Source organism: Ciconia boyciana, chromosome 8 (genome assembly GCF_034638445.1).
Source record: "Ciconia boyciana chromosome 8, ASM3463844v1, whole genome shotgun sequence".
NCBI classification, from domain to species: Eukaryota; Metazoa; Chordata; class Aves; order Ciconiiformes; family Ciconiidae; genus Ciconia; species Ciconia boyciana.
In genome coordinates this window covers 24,465,623-24,478,672 of record NC_132941.1, presented here as the reverse complement: position 1 = coordinate 24,478,672, position 13,050 = coordinate 24,465,623, and the positions used below count along the sequence as shown (strand labels likewise).

At 49.9% G+C, this 13,050-nt stretch overlaps 1 protein-coding gene across 2 annotated transcripts in view; it reads left to right on the top strand.

Annotated features, from left to right (window-relative positions):
- The window catches only part of LOC140655544 (mucosa-associated lymphoid tissue lymphoma translocation protein 1-like), a 28,458-nt gene that overhangs the window by 4,859 nt on the left and 10,549 nt on the right, over positions 1 to 13,050 (top strand). For both annotated transcript variants that reach the window (XM_072870238.1, XM_072870237.1), the window contains exons 7-11: positions 1,677 to 1,703; positions 2,512 to 2,715; positions 8,281 to 8,458; positions 12,119 to 12,193; positions 12,810 to 12,937. In XM_072870238.1, the coding sequence (XP_072726339.1) occupies positions 1,677 to 1,703; positions 2,512 to 2,715; positions 8,281 to 8,458; positions 12,119 to 12,193; positions 12,810 to 12,937 (612 nt within the window). The remainder of the gene's footprint in view (positions 1 to 1,676; positions 1,704 to 2,511; positions 2,716 to 8,280; positions 8,459 to 12,118; positions 12,194 to 12,809; positions 12,938 to 13,050) is intronic.

Here is a 13,050-nt window from a genome sequence, read left to right as displayed (position 1 = left end):
GCAAGACCTGCCAAGTGGCAGGCACAGGCGTCCGTCAGCCCCATGATAAATAGGATTCCTTGATAACAGGGATCAGAGCTAGCAAGGAAAGTGGTGTCTGTAAAAGAAAAAACCCCAAAAACCTGGTGATCCACTGTACTGCAGCATGGGATGCTGCTGGGTCTTGCATTCTGTTGGAAACCTGCCACGTTAGAGCAGGTTGAGTGCTCTCAGATGCTCACTGCAGTTTTCTTGCCTTGCCGAGGTGCTGGTTTAATAGCTACCCAGCCAAATCACAGTGGGGTCCTTTGATAAAACTCATTTACAGCTTTGCTGAGATGAAGTGATGCACTCAGATGCATAGAGCTGGAAAGGATGGTGTTTATTTCTGAAAGGTTCAGGCCCCTTGGGCTGGCAGCCCAGGCCTGATGCTGCTTGAGCTGATGGATCCCAGGGAGAAGATGGGTCCCCAGAGCCTCGGGTATGCTCCACCTTTGGTGTGACGGCCACTTTGACCCTCTGCCTTTGCCCTGCTGTGAGACAGGAATAGCATGGGCTAGCTTTGCTGGCTCTTTACTCCATCTAGAGATTTTTCTGTGCCATAAGCTTCTCATCTCGCCTTTTAGGCTGGTTTTAAAATTGCTCCAGAGTGCCAATTGCTTCTGTATAGCCAGAGAGCACTCTCCCTGTGTCCTTGCAGCTGGCAAAACAGCATCTGGGGGGGACAGGCAGTGAGAACGGGGGCACAGGATTAGGTTGGATTCAAAATTTTATGGCTGGGTAGCTTTAACGTGCAACAGTCATCTCTGTCAGAGGCAGAAAAGGATGAATGGGCTTGTTCTGATGGCTTTCCAGACATCCCTGGAGCAACTCTGGTTCCGGTACTAAAGGTCTTCCAGACCCATGAGATTTATGCAGATAAAAATATGCCCTTAATTTCTTCTTTTAGAGCCTGTAGGGCTTGAGGGTTTTCTCCTGGGCTGGATTTTGTAAATTATTTTTATTTAAATAGGAAAAGCTGGAGCTGTTAGAGTAATGATACTTTTAAAAGGCTGGGAGTGCCCGGGCAGGGGAGCTTGTGGAGCTCGTGAAAGAGAGTCACATTTGGGGTAGCTTTTCTGAGCCAGAACTGCTAAAAGGCAGGGAAAGGCAAAGCAGGATGGTGAAAGGCTCCGGGAATATTACTGCAATCAAAAGCAAACAGTTGGCTTCCTCTGCGCTAACTGCTCATGGGGAGAAGCTCTCTGTTTTGAAGCTTATGTTGATCTTGAGTCGTTGTGTTTCCTGTGCTTTCACTGCAGCAAGGGAGCAGGCAAGTCATTTCGGGAAGCGCAGCAGCCCAGGCAGGGCTGATACAAGCAGCACAGGCCTGCTGATGGGTACAAGCTCCTCTGTGCTGGCCCTCCTTCCCCTGGCCTGCCCCTTCTCCAACCTTTGCTTCCCAGCTTCTCAGGATTTCATAAATCAGGCAGGATTTCATAAATCCTCCCAAAATCACCAGACTGGTGTCTTTAAGGTTAGCAGTCTGGCTATGAAGAACTTGCCCAAGGAGTGTTGAATGTGCAGATGCTCCGCAGTGTTTGATCCAGTTTTGCATTGCAGGGGGATGTTGGAGCAGGTTTCAGACCTGAGATGGGAGCTGGCACTGGGCGCTGGGTGCTGGGCACAGGCTTATCATTTCCCTCTTTCTTTTCCAGGTACGTGTCACTCTGAAAAGTTTTTTGGTGAGTACTGTCATCTTTTCTTCCTGAGCAATTATTCCCTTAATTAAAATCCAGGTTCCAGGGTGGATGGGAGGACAGGGCATAGGAGTGCTTTTCCTGCAGAGACTGCTTCAAGCCTTTATGCCCACATTGTCATGGGCTCTGTGCTTTTGGCATCAGAGCTGCAAGGCACATCCCCTGCCAAGCCCTGATCAGTCTCAGCAAGTGGAGTAAGATTATTCCTAATGAGTAACCCAGTCTTGACGTCCATGCCCGCAAAATTAGTTTAAAAGTGTTGTTCACGTGACATCTTTTCCCTTCTTTGAAATACCGCCTTGGAGCAGGGCAAAGCTCCTTGCTTCCACCACTACTGAGGGCCATAAATCTGGTTTTCCTGCAGTGGAAGGTGGGGATAAAATGAAAGCAGGATCCCAGGGTTTCTCTCCTTCAGCCCCGTTGGGGAAAAGGACCTCTTAGCCTGGCTCAGTGCATCCCTCTCCCAGGCACCACTGGCATGCAAGACCTGCAGTCACGGTAGGGCAGGTGCCAAATAACCTCAGTAGTGCAGATCCTCCTGCACTCCTGGGATTTTGGTTGCCAAGTGAAAACTTTTCAAGTCTTTCTTTCAAAATGATGGTTTCTGTATTTTGTCAAAGTGTTCAGAAAGCCGAGGGCTTTCTGGAGGGCGCTGCAGGCTTCTAGCAGCATAGGGTCTATCCTTCCTGCTTAGATATAAGAAAATATTTCCTGTATCCTCACTCAACCAAAGGAAGTGAGACCTTGCCTCCTGCTGAGCATTTACAGCTTTGTCGCTTGGTGTTTCCATTAGCTACAGGCAAGATAGCGCTTTTAGTGGGCAACAACCGCTACCAGCATCATCCCAACCTGATGGCTCCTGTCACGGACGTCTTTGACCTCAGTCTTCTTCTGGAGCAGCTGGGTTTCCAGGTTGTCTCCCTTCTGGATTTGAACAAGGCTGAGATGGTGACAGCGGTCAGTCGGTTCCTGCAGCTCCTGGGGAAGGGAGTCTATGGTAAGGCAAAGCCAGTAAGGTAAGGTAGCAGATGTGTGGGTAGCAGCAGTCGATACCAGGGAGGAGCAGGGATTCGGCAGATTTCCAAACAGCTGTTGAATTAAAAGAGAAGAAACTGAACTTTCCTTTGTGGGGGGCAGAGGAGCCCTGTGGCACAGTCTGCAGCAGTGCCAGGCTTGGCAGAAGCCCCCAGGTAAACACTGTTCAGTTTTGGCCAGGTTACAGGCAGGCAAAGTAGGTGTTTCTCCATCATGTGGCTCACCTCCAACTCCAACAGCATGGTCTCACGCTGAGGTTTTGGGGACCCAGCGCTTCTGATGGCAAATGGGAGAAGGTCTTGATTTTTCCTTAGATGAAAAATTGAGGAGATTGACTGTCAATTGTCCCCACCGTACTCCTTTGCGAGGAGAGGAGCTCCTTTTGAGCCGTGACTGCTACAGCCGGCCACGATTTCCTTGTTTCTCTTTCCTGATGGTCTCATTTGAGCCTCTGACAGCCTTTTTGCAGAAGCGCATTCCCAGCTGCAGATGGGTTTGAGGTTGGGCTTTGAGCTTATCGCATGCTGTTCTCAGCAGGAAGCGTTCCTCAAACACAAAACCAACTGGCAGATCTTGTGGGTCTTAAAGCAGGTGTTCAGATTTGGTGGTGAAAGTAGATTCTTTGGGGTTTCTGAGGTTCTCCCAGCCTGATGAATACCCTGAAAACACCTGGCAGATGTTTTTTTTGCTTCCAAACCTTAGCGTGAGGCTTATCTTTACCGCCTTCCCAACTGCGTGGCATACCAGGGCACTCAGACAGTGAAAGTCAACACAGGCCAATTCCAGCCTAGCGCTCAGCATGAGGTTTGGAGGTTGTGCAATGGATGGGGACACAGCCACAAGTGAAATGCTGCAAAGCCACCTCATTCCGGGAAGCACTGACTCACTCAGGGAAGCTGAGCTGGCGAGGAAGGGCAGTACACGGTTGTCACCTCTCCAGCAGAGGACATCATCTGATGACAGCATATTTCTATAACTTCACTTCCAGCTTCCTTTTGTGGTTGCTCTCTGAAATCCCCTTGCATTTCAGGCTTTACCTCCTCTTCCAGGCCAGAGTCATCCCTGGGGGGCTGCTATGCTTTTCCCACGGCACTGCCATTCCTACCCTCTATCTATAGCGCGTGAGGACCAAATGGCATTTTGTCCACAGTGCTTCCCTTGTTTTCATAAGCATTGGAGAGAAAAAAGATTTGGAAACAGCAAACCTTTCATGCTGTCATGCCTTATTTAAACTTCTAGTGCTTTCCTGCATTTGTGGACACTGAGCCTTCCTGGCAAAATTGATTTTGTGCACTGGCAGGGAAAACATTAACAGCTGAGTTACTGAACCTTGATAAGCCTCAAGTGTTTGCTAGGCATAGCCTGCTCCGGATGGTGGTTTTCTTTACAGCTTTCTAAGGTGAGTGCTCTGCTGTTATTTGGAGGCAGTGAACCCCAGCACAGGCTGGTCCCAGCAGTGTGATTGAGTTGAGGACTCTTGCTGTAATTGGTGACATCCAGACTTAATGGTGGGGCGTTGGGTCAGTCTGCCTGCTGATTGCCCCAGGGTTTCTCCATCTGAAGTGTGCTGCCTCTTGCTGTGATGCATCTTCCAACATTTCTTCAGCTGTTTTCCTTACATAAAATTAAAAGAACCAGGTGAAGTGCAAATCATTGAAATTAACTTGTTAATAAAAATGCACATTTAGAAGAAGCTAACAACTCCTCCTAAACCCTATGTATCAATTTTTCAAGGCAGTAGCTCCAGGATAAACATCTAGAACTGACTGAGAGGCTTAGGATTCACATAACTCATACCCACTGCATGGGAAGACAGTGGTGAGACAGCAGCTCCAGAAACAACCTAGGCAGCCTACTAAAACTACAAAGACCCCAGGGGTGCCTGTGATAGCTGGTCCTGTACATCCACATGGGTGTCTCAGACATGCACCTGCACAGAGGCATCCCCATGCTTCCACCTGGTTTTTCTTGCTCAAGGAACCAGGACATGCCATCTCCCATGTAGCAACCATCACAGCTGAAGTCAGGAGAGCTTTGCATAGATCTATGGAGTGAAGCAGGAAGCTGGGAGGAGAGGGCTAACTGGTAAAAGACTGTCACTGGACTGAAGTGGGCGACTGGTGTAACACAGACCCACCTGTCAGCATGCCTGAGAAGTGAGGCTGGCCATCTTCTGAAGTTTAACTCCAGTGGCAGAGATGCTGGGGCATTCATGCATCTTTCTGCTGGTACAGATCAGAAGAGAGGGCATAGCCATGTGGGTTAGTGTTTGAGCACAGTGCTTGTTGTTGCTTCTAGAGTTTTATTTAGTTTCAGGATGCTGATAAGAGCTGAAGAAGACGTGTCTGACCTCCCTAGACCTCTTTCTTATTGTGGGGCTCTCTGGATGGCTGGCCCTCCCTTGCGTGTCCTTACTGACCTGTCTGTGATTTACACTCCTGTGGGATTGGTGGGAAGGGACTTTGGAGTCATCAACACAAGGTTGGGGTTGGTTGTGGCTCTCCTTATCAGGTCTTGAAGACTTCCAGGTGTGGAGCGCCCCAGTTCTCCACCTACCCATCCTAGGCCTGCACCACCCTCCAGGGAAGCCTTTCCTCCTGTCAAACATGACCCTCCCTGGGTTGGTGCTCATTGCCCCATGTTGTATGGTCCACACCAACAAGGAGAGTTGCGCTTTGTTGTCTTGGTAACTGCCTCTCCAGGAACTGCAGGCTGTTCTTAGACCTCCCTTCACCTCCATGTCTCCAGACCATCCCAGCCCAGTTCCTTCCCCCTCTCCTCCCAGGCCCTGGGCCCCAATGTCTTGGTAGCCTCTGCTTTTTCCAGCTTCTCCACCTTCCTCTTGAACTGAGGTCCCTCAAACTGGACACAGGATCTAAGTGGGGTCTACTCGGGGCCAAGGAAGGTGGTGACAGGTTCCCTGGCGATCCTGCATCTCAGCGTAGCTCTGTCCTCCGTCAATGCTGGCTCATCTTCAGCATGGTGTCTGCTGTGGCCCTAGGCTTGCTGCTCAACCAGTCAGTGCTCAGCCCCAGCCAAAATGCTGCCTGGGGTTATCTGCCCCCATGCAGGACTTTGTCCTTCTTATTACTGAACCTTTTCTGAGATTTCTCAAGCCCAGAGCAAAAGCTGGCTTCGTTTTCAGGCATAGGGATATTGTATGGCTGCACATTCGAGGTGATCCAAAGGCTTCTCTAATTCACTGTGTGGAGGTGGTGGCTCATCTGGCTACTTTTCCTCCAGATCTCCTCTTAGAAAAGCTGCAGAGCATTTTTGAAGGCTCCAAACATCCCCTGAATGGTCTAATTATGCAACCCTCAGGCAAATGAGGAATCCCCCCAGATGTTATTTCGAGTGTCCTAAAAAGTCCCGAGTCAAAAAAATAACGCCAGAAATGCAAAAAGAGCAGAAAGTTGTGAGAGAAATACTAGGAATATGCCGACATGCCTTAATTAAGCTGCATGCTAACATTTCCTGTATTATAAACAGTGCCTGGAGCTTCCGCTTTTTAATTTGGTACTCAGAAGCTTGTCTCTGATCAGCAGTTTTGACTCACAAGATGTGGGAAGAGCGTTGAAGTGTTAGCTTGGAATAAAAAACCCCTTTCCTTCTCTAGGCAAATTGTTGACTTACCTGTTCAGGAGGAGAGATTAAGTCCAGGAGAGGTTTGGAAAGTTGCTCAGCTGATGTGAAACTCATGTCTTTTTTGATTTGAATGCAAGTCTGTGGTTTATATAGTGTGGGGAGCACTTGGCAGTGCATTCAGGGTGCACAACAAGACCTCAAAAGTTAGAAGATTTAATGATTGAATGATTCTTTGTGGGCTTTTCTGTAACATTTCAGTTTTTCTAAGTGTCAGTTACGCTGCCTGGTAACGGCTGTCATCACCTCCCTTTCACGTACAGGAGGAGAGGCAGAGAGACGAAAGCCATCAGTGCTCAGTGACTTTGAGGGGCCAAACCTGAAGTGCCTACATCTGTTTTTTCCAGAAGGCTTCCTATTTGATATGCTTTTATAGTCTCAGGGGAGGTTTTTGTGGCTTTGATTTGCAAGTTATGAAAGTTTAAAACTTCGGCAAATCAGAGCCCGCTGTCTCTGGCTGGCAATCCACAAGAAGAGGAACCCAAAGCTTGTGGGCACCTGTGAAAACAGCCATTTGAGTAACTTTCCATTGTCCCCTGAGAATAGAAACCAAAGGTGACTTGAGGCCTTTTTTACTATGAGATCATGGTTTCCATCCTCCACACGATGAGATCATGAGTCCTTCAGCTCCTGCCCCATTCACTGCATCCCTTGCAGCATCAGAGATCAAAGCAAGTGTCCTGCGAACTACAGGGGCAGGAACAGTGGAGGGAAAACAGAGGAGAGGTTACTCAATGAAGCATGGGCTTTGGCAGCACATCCGAGTGAAGAATTTCTCCTGCTTTTGCCTCTTAGCCACTTGTTCCTATTTCTGACCTCTCATTCTTCACTGTCCATCAGTTGTGGTAGTGCAACTGTTTGCATCACCTCGCAGAGCTATTTTTAACCCATTTCAGTTCCCCGAGTTGCCTTTCACCAGCATCCCCCAAGCAGTTGCATCGGTGCTGGGAAGGGGTAGCCAGCTACTGTGCAGCTTCCTTTAAGGAAGCTACAGCCCACATGGGGATCCCTGTGCAGAAGGAAAGCCCTTTGCCAAACACAGCAGTCGGAGAGAAGCACCAGCTTCGGCCATGCCGAGCTCCTCAGTGCTGGCTTTCCAAGCTGGATGTCCCCGTGTTGCTGTCTTTTGTGAAGGCAGAAACCATTACTAAGTTTCACGTGCTTAAGAGTAAAACTTGAAACCAAAATTCTTGTTGGGTATTGGACTTCCCACCAACATCTGGACGAGTCTGGCTCCTCTACCGCCTTGTATCTGGTCTGAGGTTGTTGAAGCAGGACGCCCACGTGCTCTGGACATCTGGAGAACTAATCTCTCTCTGTCTCTATCTTATTTTTCACCAGCTTATAGGTGTGTAAATACAGGCAGATCTTTGAAAGCTGGAGAGTGTTTCCCATCACCTAATCCATTGCTAGTCTCTCCTGCAAAACTAGGAAGCTGAGGAGCTTCTCATTTAAAAGGCTGTTAATGTATTTTTCATCATGGTAAAATACTTTGTTGTCATATTCTTGCAAAGAGCTGATGATTAACCAAAACTTGTAACAAACGTCGTATTCAGCCTGGCAGATGCGGAGCTTGGGTGTTGTAGCACAGATGGTTATGGAAACACGTAAACACAGTGACTCTGGGGTCTCCTGACAAACAGTGCTGGAAACCACAAGTACAGGAGAGCCTCTCAGGACTGCTTCCAACTCTGCTGAGGGCAATGGACTGGAAAAAAGTCAAAATTGTGAGGTCAACGTAGCTCCAGTTTCATAGGTGCTACTGGTCTAGGTCTGCCCTGCACCAGTATCCATTCAGGACAGGAGGTGGGACATGTCCATGGGGAGCTGGTTACAGACCTGCAGGTTCGCATTGTGACTCATCCTCTCCTCTCTCTGTTTCCAGCTATATTCTACTATGCTGGCCATGGGTATGAACATTCGGGGAGGAACTACATGGTCCCTGTTGACGCTCCCCAACCCTATGCCCCTGAGAACTGCATCAGCGTGCAGAGGATCCTCCAGAAGATGCAGCAGCAGCAGACAGCCCTGAACCTCATCCTGCTGGACACCTGCAGGAAATGGTAGGCTGCTCTTCCCCCTTCCTTGCCCGGGATGGGCAGAGTGTGGTGTTTCAAGGGGTTGGGGGAAATGGCTGCCAGCCTCAGCCCCTGCTTCAGCAGTGGGCTTCTACACAACCATGTGGGGTGTTCCTATGGATTGCCGGGGCCACGTCCCCCATTGTGCTGCTGAGCCCAGGCCTCTGTCAAAGTTTATCGGGTTGTGTCATAAAATCAGCAAGACTGCCCCGTCTTGCAGGATCTCCTGGGAAGCCCAGTCAGTCACGTATTAGGTGCAGAGAGCATCAGATGCTGCCTGACATCTGCTGGAGAGAAGGGGCTGGAGACCCTCCCTTGATTTTTCAGGGTGAAGAAGCCTGGCAAATACAGGCAAGTTGCCTAAAGCCTGCAGAGGGTTGGCTTTTCCCTGGCATAAATTGTTGGCTGAAACTCAGTATAGGGTTTGCCTTTCTGTGTTTCAACCCCCTGCCCCAAACCACCCAGCCCTGGCAGGCTGTAGCAACATCTTGCTGACCTTGGGCTTTCATGGTACGTGTTTCCCACATGCTCAGGCTGGGACTGTTTAGCTCACCTCTCTTCTCCTGGCTGTGTTTTTGTTAACATCTCAGTGAGAGGAGTGCAACATGATGGGGAAAATATTTTAAGCCGTGCTACTTGGATTTACTGGCCTTAAATGCTTCTGAAGTGGTCATGTCATGAAGTGGGACCCAGGCTGCTGCTGAGGTCAGGGATCAGCTTCTTCCCTCTGTCTGTGAAAAGCCCATTATCCTCCCTTGGCTTGCAGATGTCCATCCTGCAGCTTGTGGGCTGCAGGAAATTACTACTTGCCCATTTTCAGCAGAGGTAGGAAGACTATTCCAGTAGAAGCGGTCATTAGTTCATTTATTTTGGCCTCCTGAGGCAGATTTACAGGTCAGAAAAGACCTGGAGGGCAAATGCAGAAAAGTCTCTCTCTTCCTTCTGTAGTTCCTGCACTAAGAACCAGGGATGACAGGGATTTTGATACTGCTGCCCTGAAGGAGCTGCCAGCCCCTGGAAAGTTGTTAAATCTTTGATGCCTTTTAGCTGCAGAGGTAGGAACGCTCACTTTGAATAGCTTACAGGCTGGCTGTGCAGCTCTGAGTTACCAGCATCAGTCTGAGTTACCAACACCAGTTATCCTGCTGCCGCAGCTCTGAGTTACCAGCATCGCAGGAGCTTACTGTCCTTTGATACCTGCCCAGAACACCCTGTAGTGAAGCATCCCCTTCCTCCCTCTCACCCACTACTGCCACTGAGAGCAGTGTGAGTTGCTTCCCTGCACTGCTGAGTATCCCCCAGCACACACAGCAGCACCTTGCTGCTCTCCTCAGCACGATACCAGGCAGGGGACGGCTTGCAGCCGAGTGGGAGCATGTGGTTTTTGTGGATGCACAGGTGGCGATGGGCTAGCGTGCCTCTGGGCTGCTGGTAGCCCATCCGAGGGCAGTGTGGTGACCTGGAGGCTGCATGGGGATTGCTAACACGAATGGTGATTATCTATGAAATAGCTTTTGAGCTGATGCCTCCTTTCTTGGCATCGCCAGCAGTTTCCATGCTTAGTGGGGACTTAAAGGTGCTTTGGGAAAAGGATGCGATGTGAGATCTGCTGTGATGTTTAGGCATGGTTGTGCGGCTCTTTTTCTCTCTCCCGCCCCAAGATCTCACACTTCTTTCCTCCTCTTTCCCACAGCAAGCACAGCACTTAGTGCAGTAGGTGTCATCCCCGGGCTTGCAGGGGATTACTGTAGAAGCTCTCTCCTGAGCTCATTTTCCTTGAGAAGTCACCATTTCAGCTAAGCAAAGAGTTTGGATTTCATAGTTGTGTGTGTTTACACTGCTTCTTAACACAGAGCTGCTGGGGCCTCCTTTCCCAACGCCGTTTAGGTTGGACTGATGCTGTGAGTCTCTCAACAGTTCACTCGGCCATGCATGGACCGGGAGGAGCTGTGTCCGTGCTAAGAGGGATCTCACCCAGAGTGTCTCTTCATCCCTTATGTCGGCATCAGAAATGCCAGGGCGATGAGAAACACATCCTCCTTTGCCAAGTGGTAGCAGATGTTCAGCTTCAGCAGAGGAAGAACCAGGAACACAGAGCCTGTGTGTAGCCTCATACATTTATGTGCTAATTTGGGGTGGATGTGATTGCCTCTTCCTGTCTGGGATGCAGATCAGAACTGGGTTGCATGAGATGTGCTGTATAAATGAGACTTTTTTGGGGCCTGAAGCAGGAGGGAGTGCTGCTACCTTCTCTGCTGTCAGGTCTCTCCCTGTGTTCGGTCACCATCTGGAAATGCCCCTGGAAATTCAAGCCCCTGCTGAAGTTTGTCTTCCGCTGGGGCAGGGGACCTCGGCCAGTGTTTCTGCTGTGTGCAGCTTCAGCCTTGTTGGAGCTGTGGGTGCCTGCTGGTGCCATCACAAAAGGTTTGCATTATCATGTGACTCCACAGCCTTGGGTGGATGTCCCCAGCAGGGGGACAACAGGACCTCAGTTTATTTGGGGATCCCATGTCTTGTTTATCCTTGGACCTGGAATCCCAGATTTCTGCATTCATTTAGGAGGAGCTGAGGGGCAGATAAATTTCTCTGTTCAATGTTCGTATTTAGAAGCGTATCTCCTTTTCCACATTTTCTGTTCTGATCATCTTTAGAAAACTTACACAAGCCAGATGAATACTACCATTAAACTTCCCCAGACTGCGCCACCAGTGGTAGGTAACATGCTGGCTGCTGGCAATACAACTGTTCCTTCTTCTCTCTTTACTGTGCCAGTTTCAGCCCCAGGAAACTGTGCTGGAATTGAATAACACCGAATAATGCCACCTCTGTGCATGGCTCTTATCCCTGTGTGACTGGGAAGAGCTCCAAGTCACTGGTGTAAACTGGAGGCAGCTAGTCCCCACACTGTTCAGTTTGGCTGCAGTCAGATAGGCAAGGCTTGGCCATTAAGTGCAACCATGATACCTTTTTCGGTGGAAACCAGGACTGTCAACTCAGATCTACCTGATCTTGAAAATAACAGGGTCTGTGCTCATTGAGTTATATCTAGACCAGGGTTCTGAGGCCAGTTTTGGGCTTTGAGACCTGGGTGTGTGTCCCGATCCCATCTCTCAGTAAGATCTGGAGGTGTATCAGCCATAGCGTGCTTTGGTGTCCTGGGGCAGAATGTGTGCATGGGCTGGAAGGGAGCTGTGGGGCACCTCAGGCCCCTGGGACAGGCATAGCCATGCAATGTGCACGCATCCAAGTTCTTTAGGGACAGTCATCCCTTGGCCACAAAGAACCTGTATGTGCTCTGCACTGTGCTGCTGCCTGGATTTGTGACAAACCAGCCTCAGGAGGGAGGAGACATGGTTGCACGCACAGCTCCAGGCTCACTTGCAGGGAAGGGAGCAGCTCACCAGCGCACATAGGTCAAAGTTGGCCCTATCTACTCATTTTCCCATGGTTTAGGTTCTTTGTAGGACTCCTAGCTTAGACTCTGTTGCTGCCCAAGTAACACGGGTGGTTATATTTGACGTGAGCATTGATCTTATTGCCATCCATAGGAGATGGACTTGGTGGAGCAACACGGGCTCTGTCCCCTCCAGGCACACGCTGGCGGGCGTCCTCAACACAGACTCATGCCTTCATCTCCTCTTCCAGGTACAACCCGGAGTGTGCCCTCTCCCAGGTACAGCCACTGGAGCCCTGGGGCAATACTGTTTATGGCTACGCCACGTAAGTGCACTTTGCCATGCCCGCACCGTGACACAGGACCAAATGCTGGCACAGACGTATCTCCTCTCATCCCTTCATGCGTGGTGGCTTTGGAAGCTTGAGAGAGCTTTGCTTATGTTTCTTCTGGCTCTCACCCTCCATCTCTAGCATTTCCCATTCAGACACTTCTTTTCTTCCTCCTGACATTGCTAGTGGCAGCCTGTGCATCAGTGACAGGTTATGTGTGAAGGTGGCATCAGCCCCTGTAATCAGTCCTTCCATGCCTGAGCCTGATTCCCAAGGCATGTGTGCCATGAGCATGTCACCTGAAGCCTTCCGAGATGAGGATGAGCATTGCTTACTCCTCCAGTGCCAGTTCCACTGGCTTTTCAACTGCTGTCACTCACCTAGGCTGGCAAAAGAGGCTGTGCTGTCCTCTCCTGTCCCCCTCCACTGCTTTTTCCCATCCCATGCCCTTCCCACCCTCTCCTCGGCCAAAACCAAGCACTTTGTGCTGTTGTGTGAGGAGCTAACTTGGACTCAGCCAACAGAGGCTGGATGGAGTCGGCAAGCCCTGAGTCACCCCCAAGGCTTTGTTCTGTCGCAGAAAGGTGAGGACAAGTCCTTACTCTTGCAGGAGTGAAGACGCAGAAGCCTATGAGTTGCAGGATGGGGAGTTCAGCTCTGGGATCTTCATGAAATATCTGAAGAAGCATATTCTGCAGGAGAAGAAGGTTACCCATATGCTGGAGGATGTGTTAGAAGGTAAGGGATGAGCTAGAAACCACTTGCTTCAGTAGCAGGTGTGAGAAGAGTTATCAGCAGAAACCGAGCGGCTCCACGCCACTGTAGCAGATTGATGCACGGACTCCAATCGA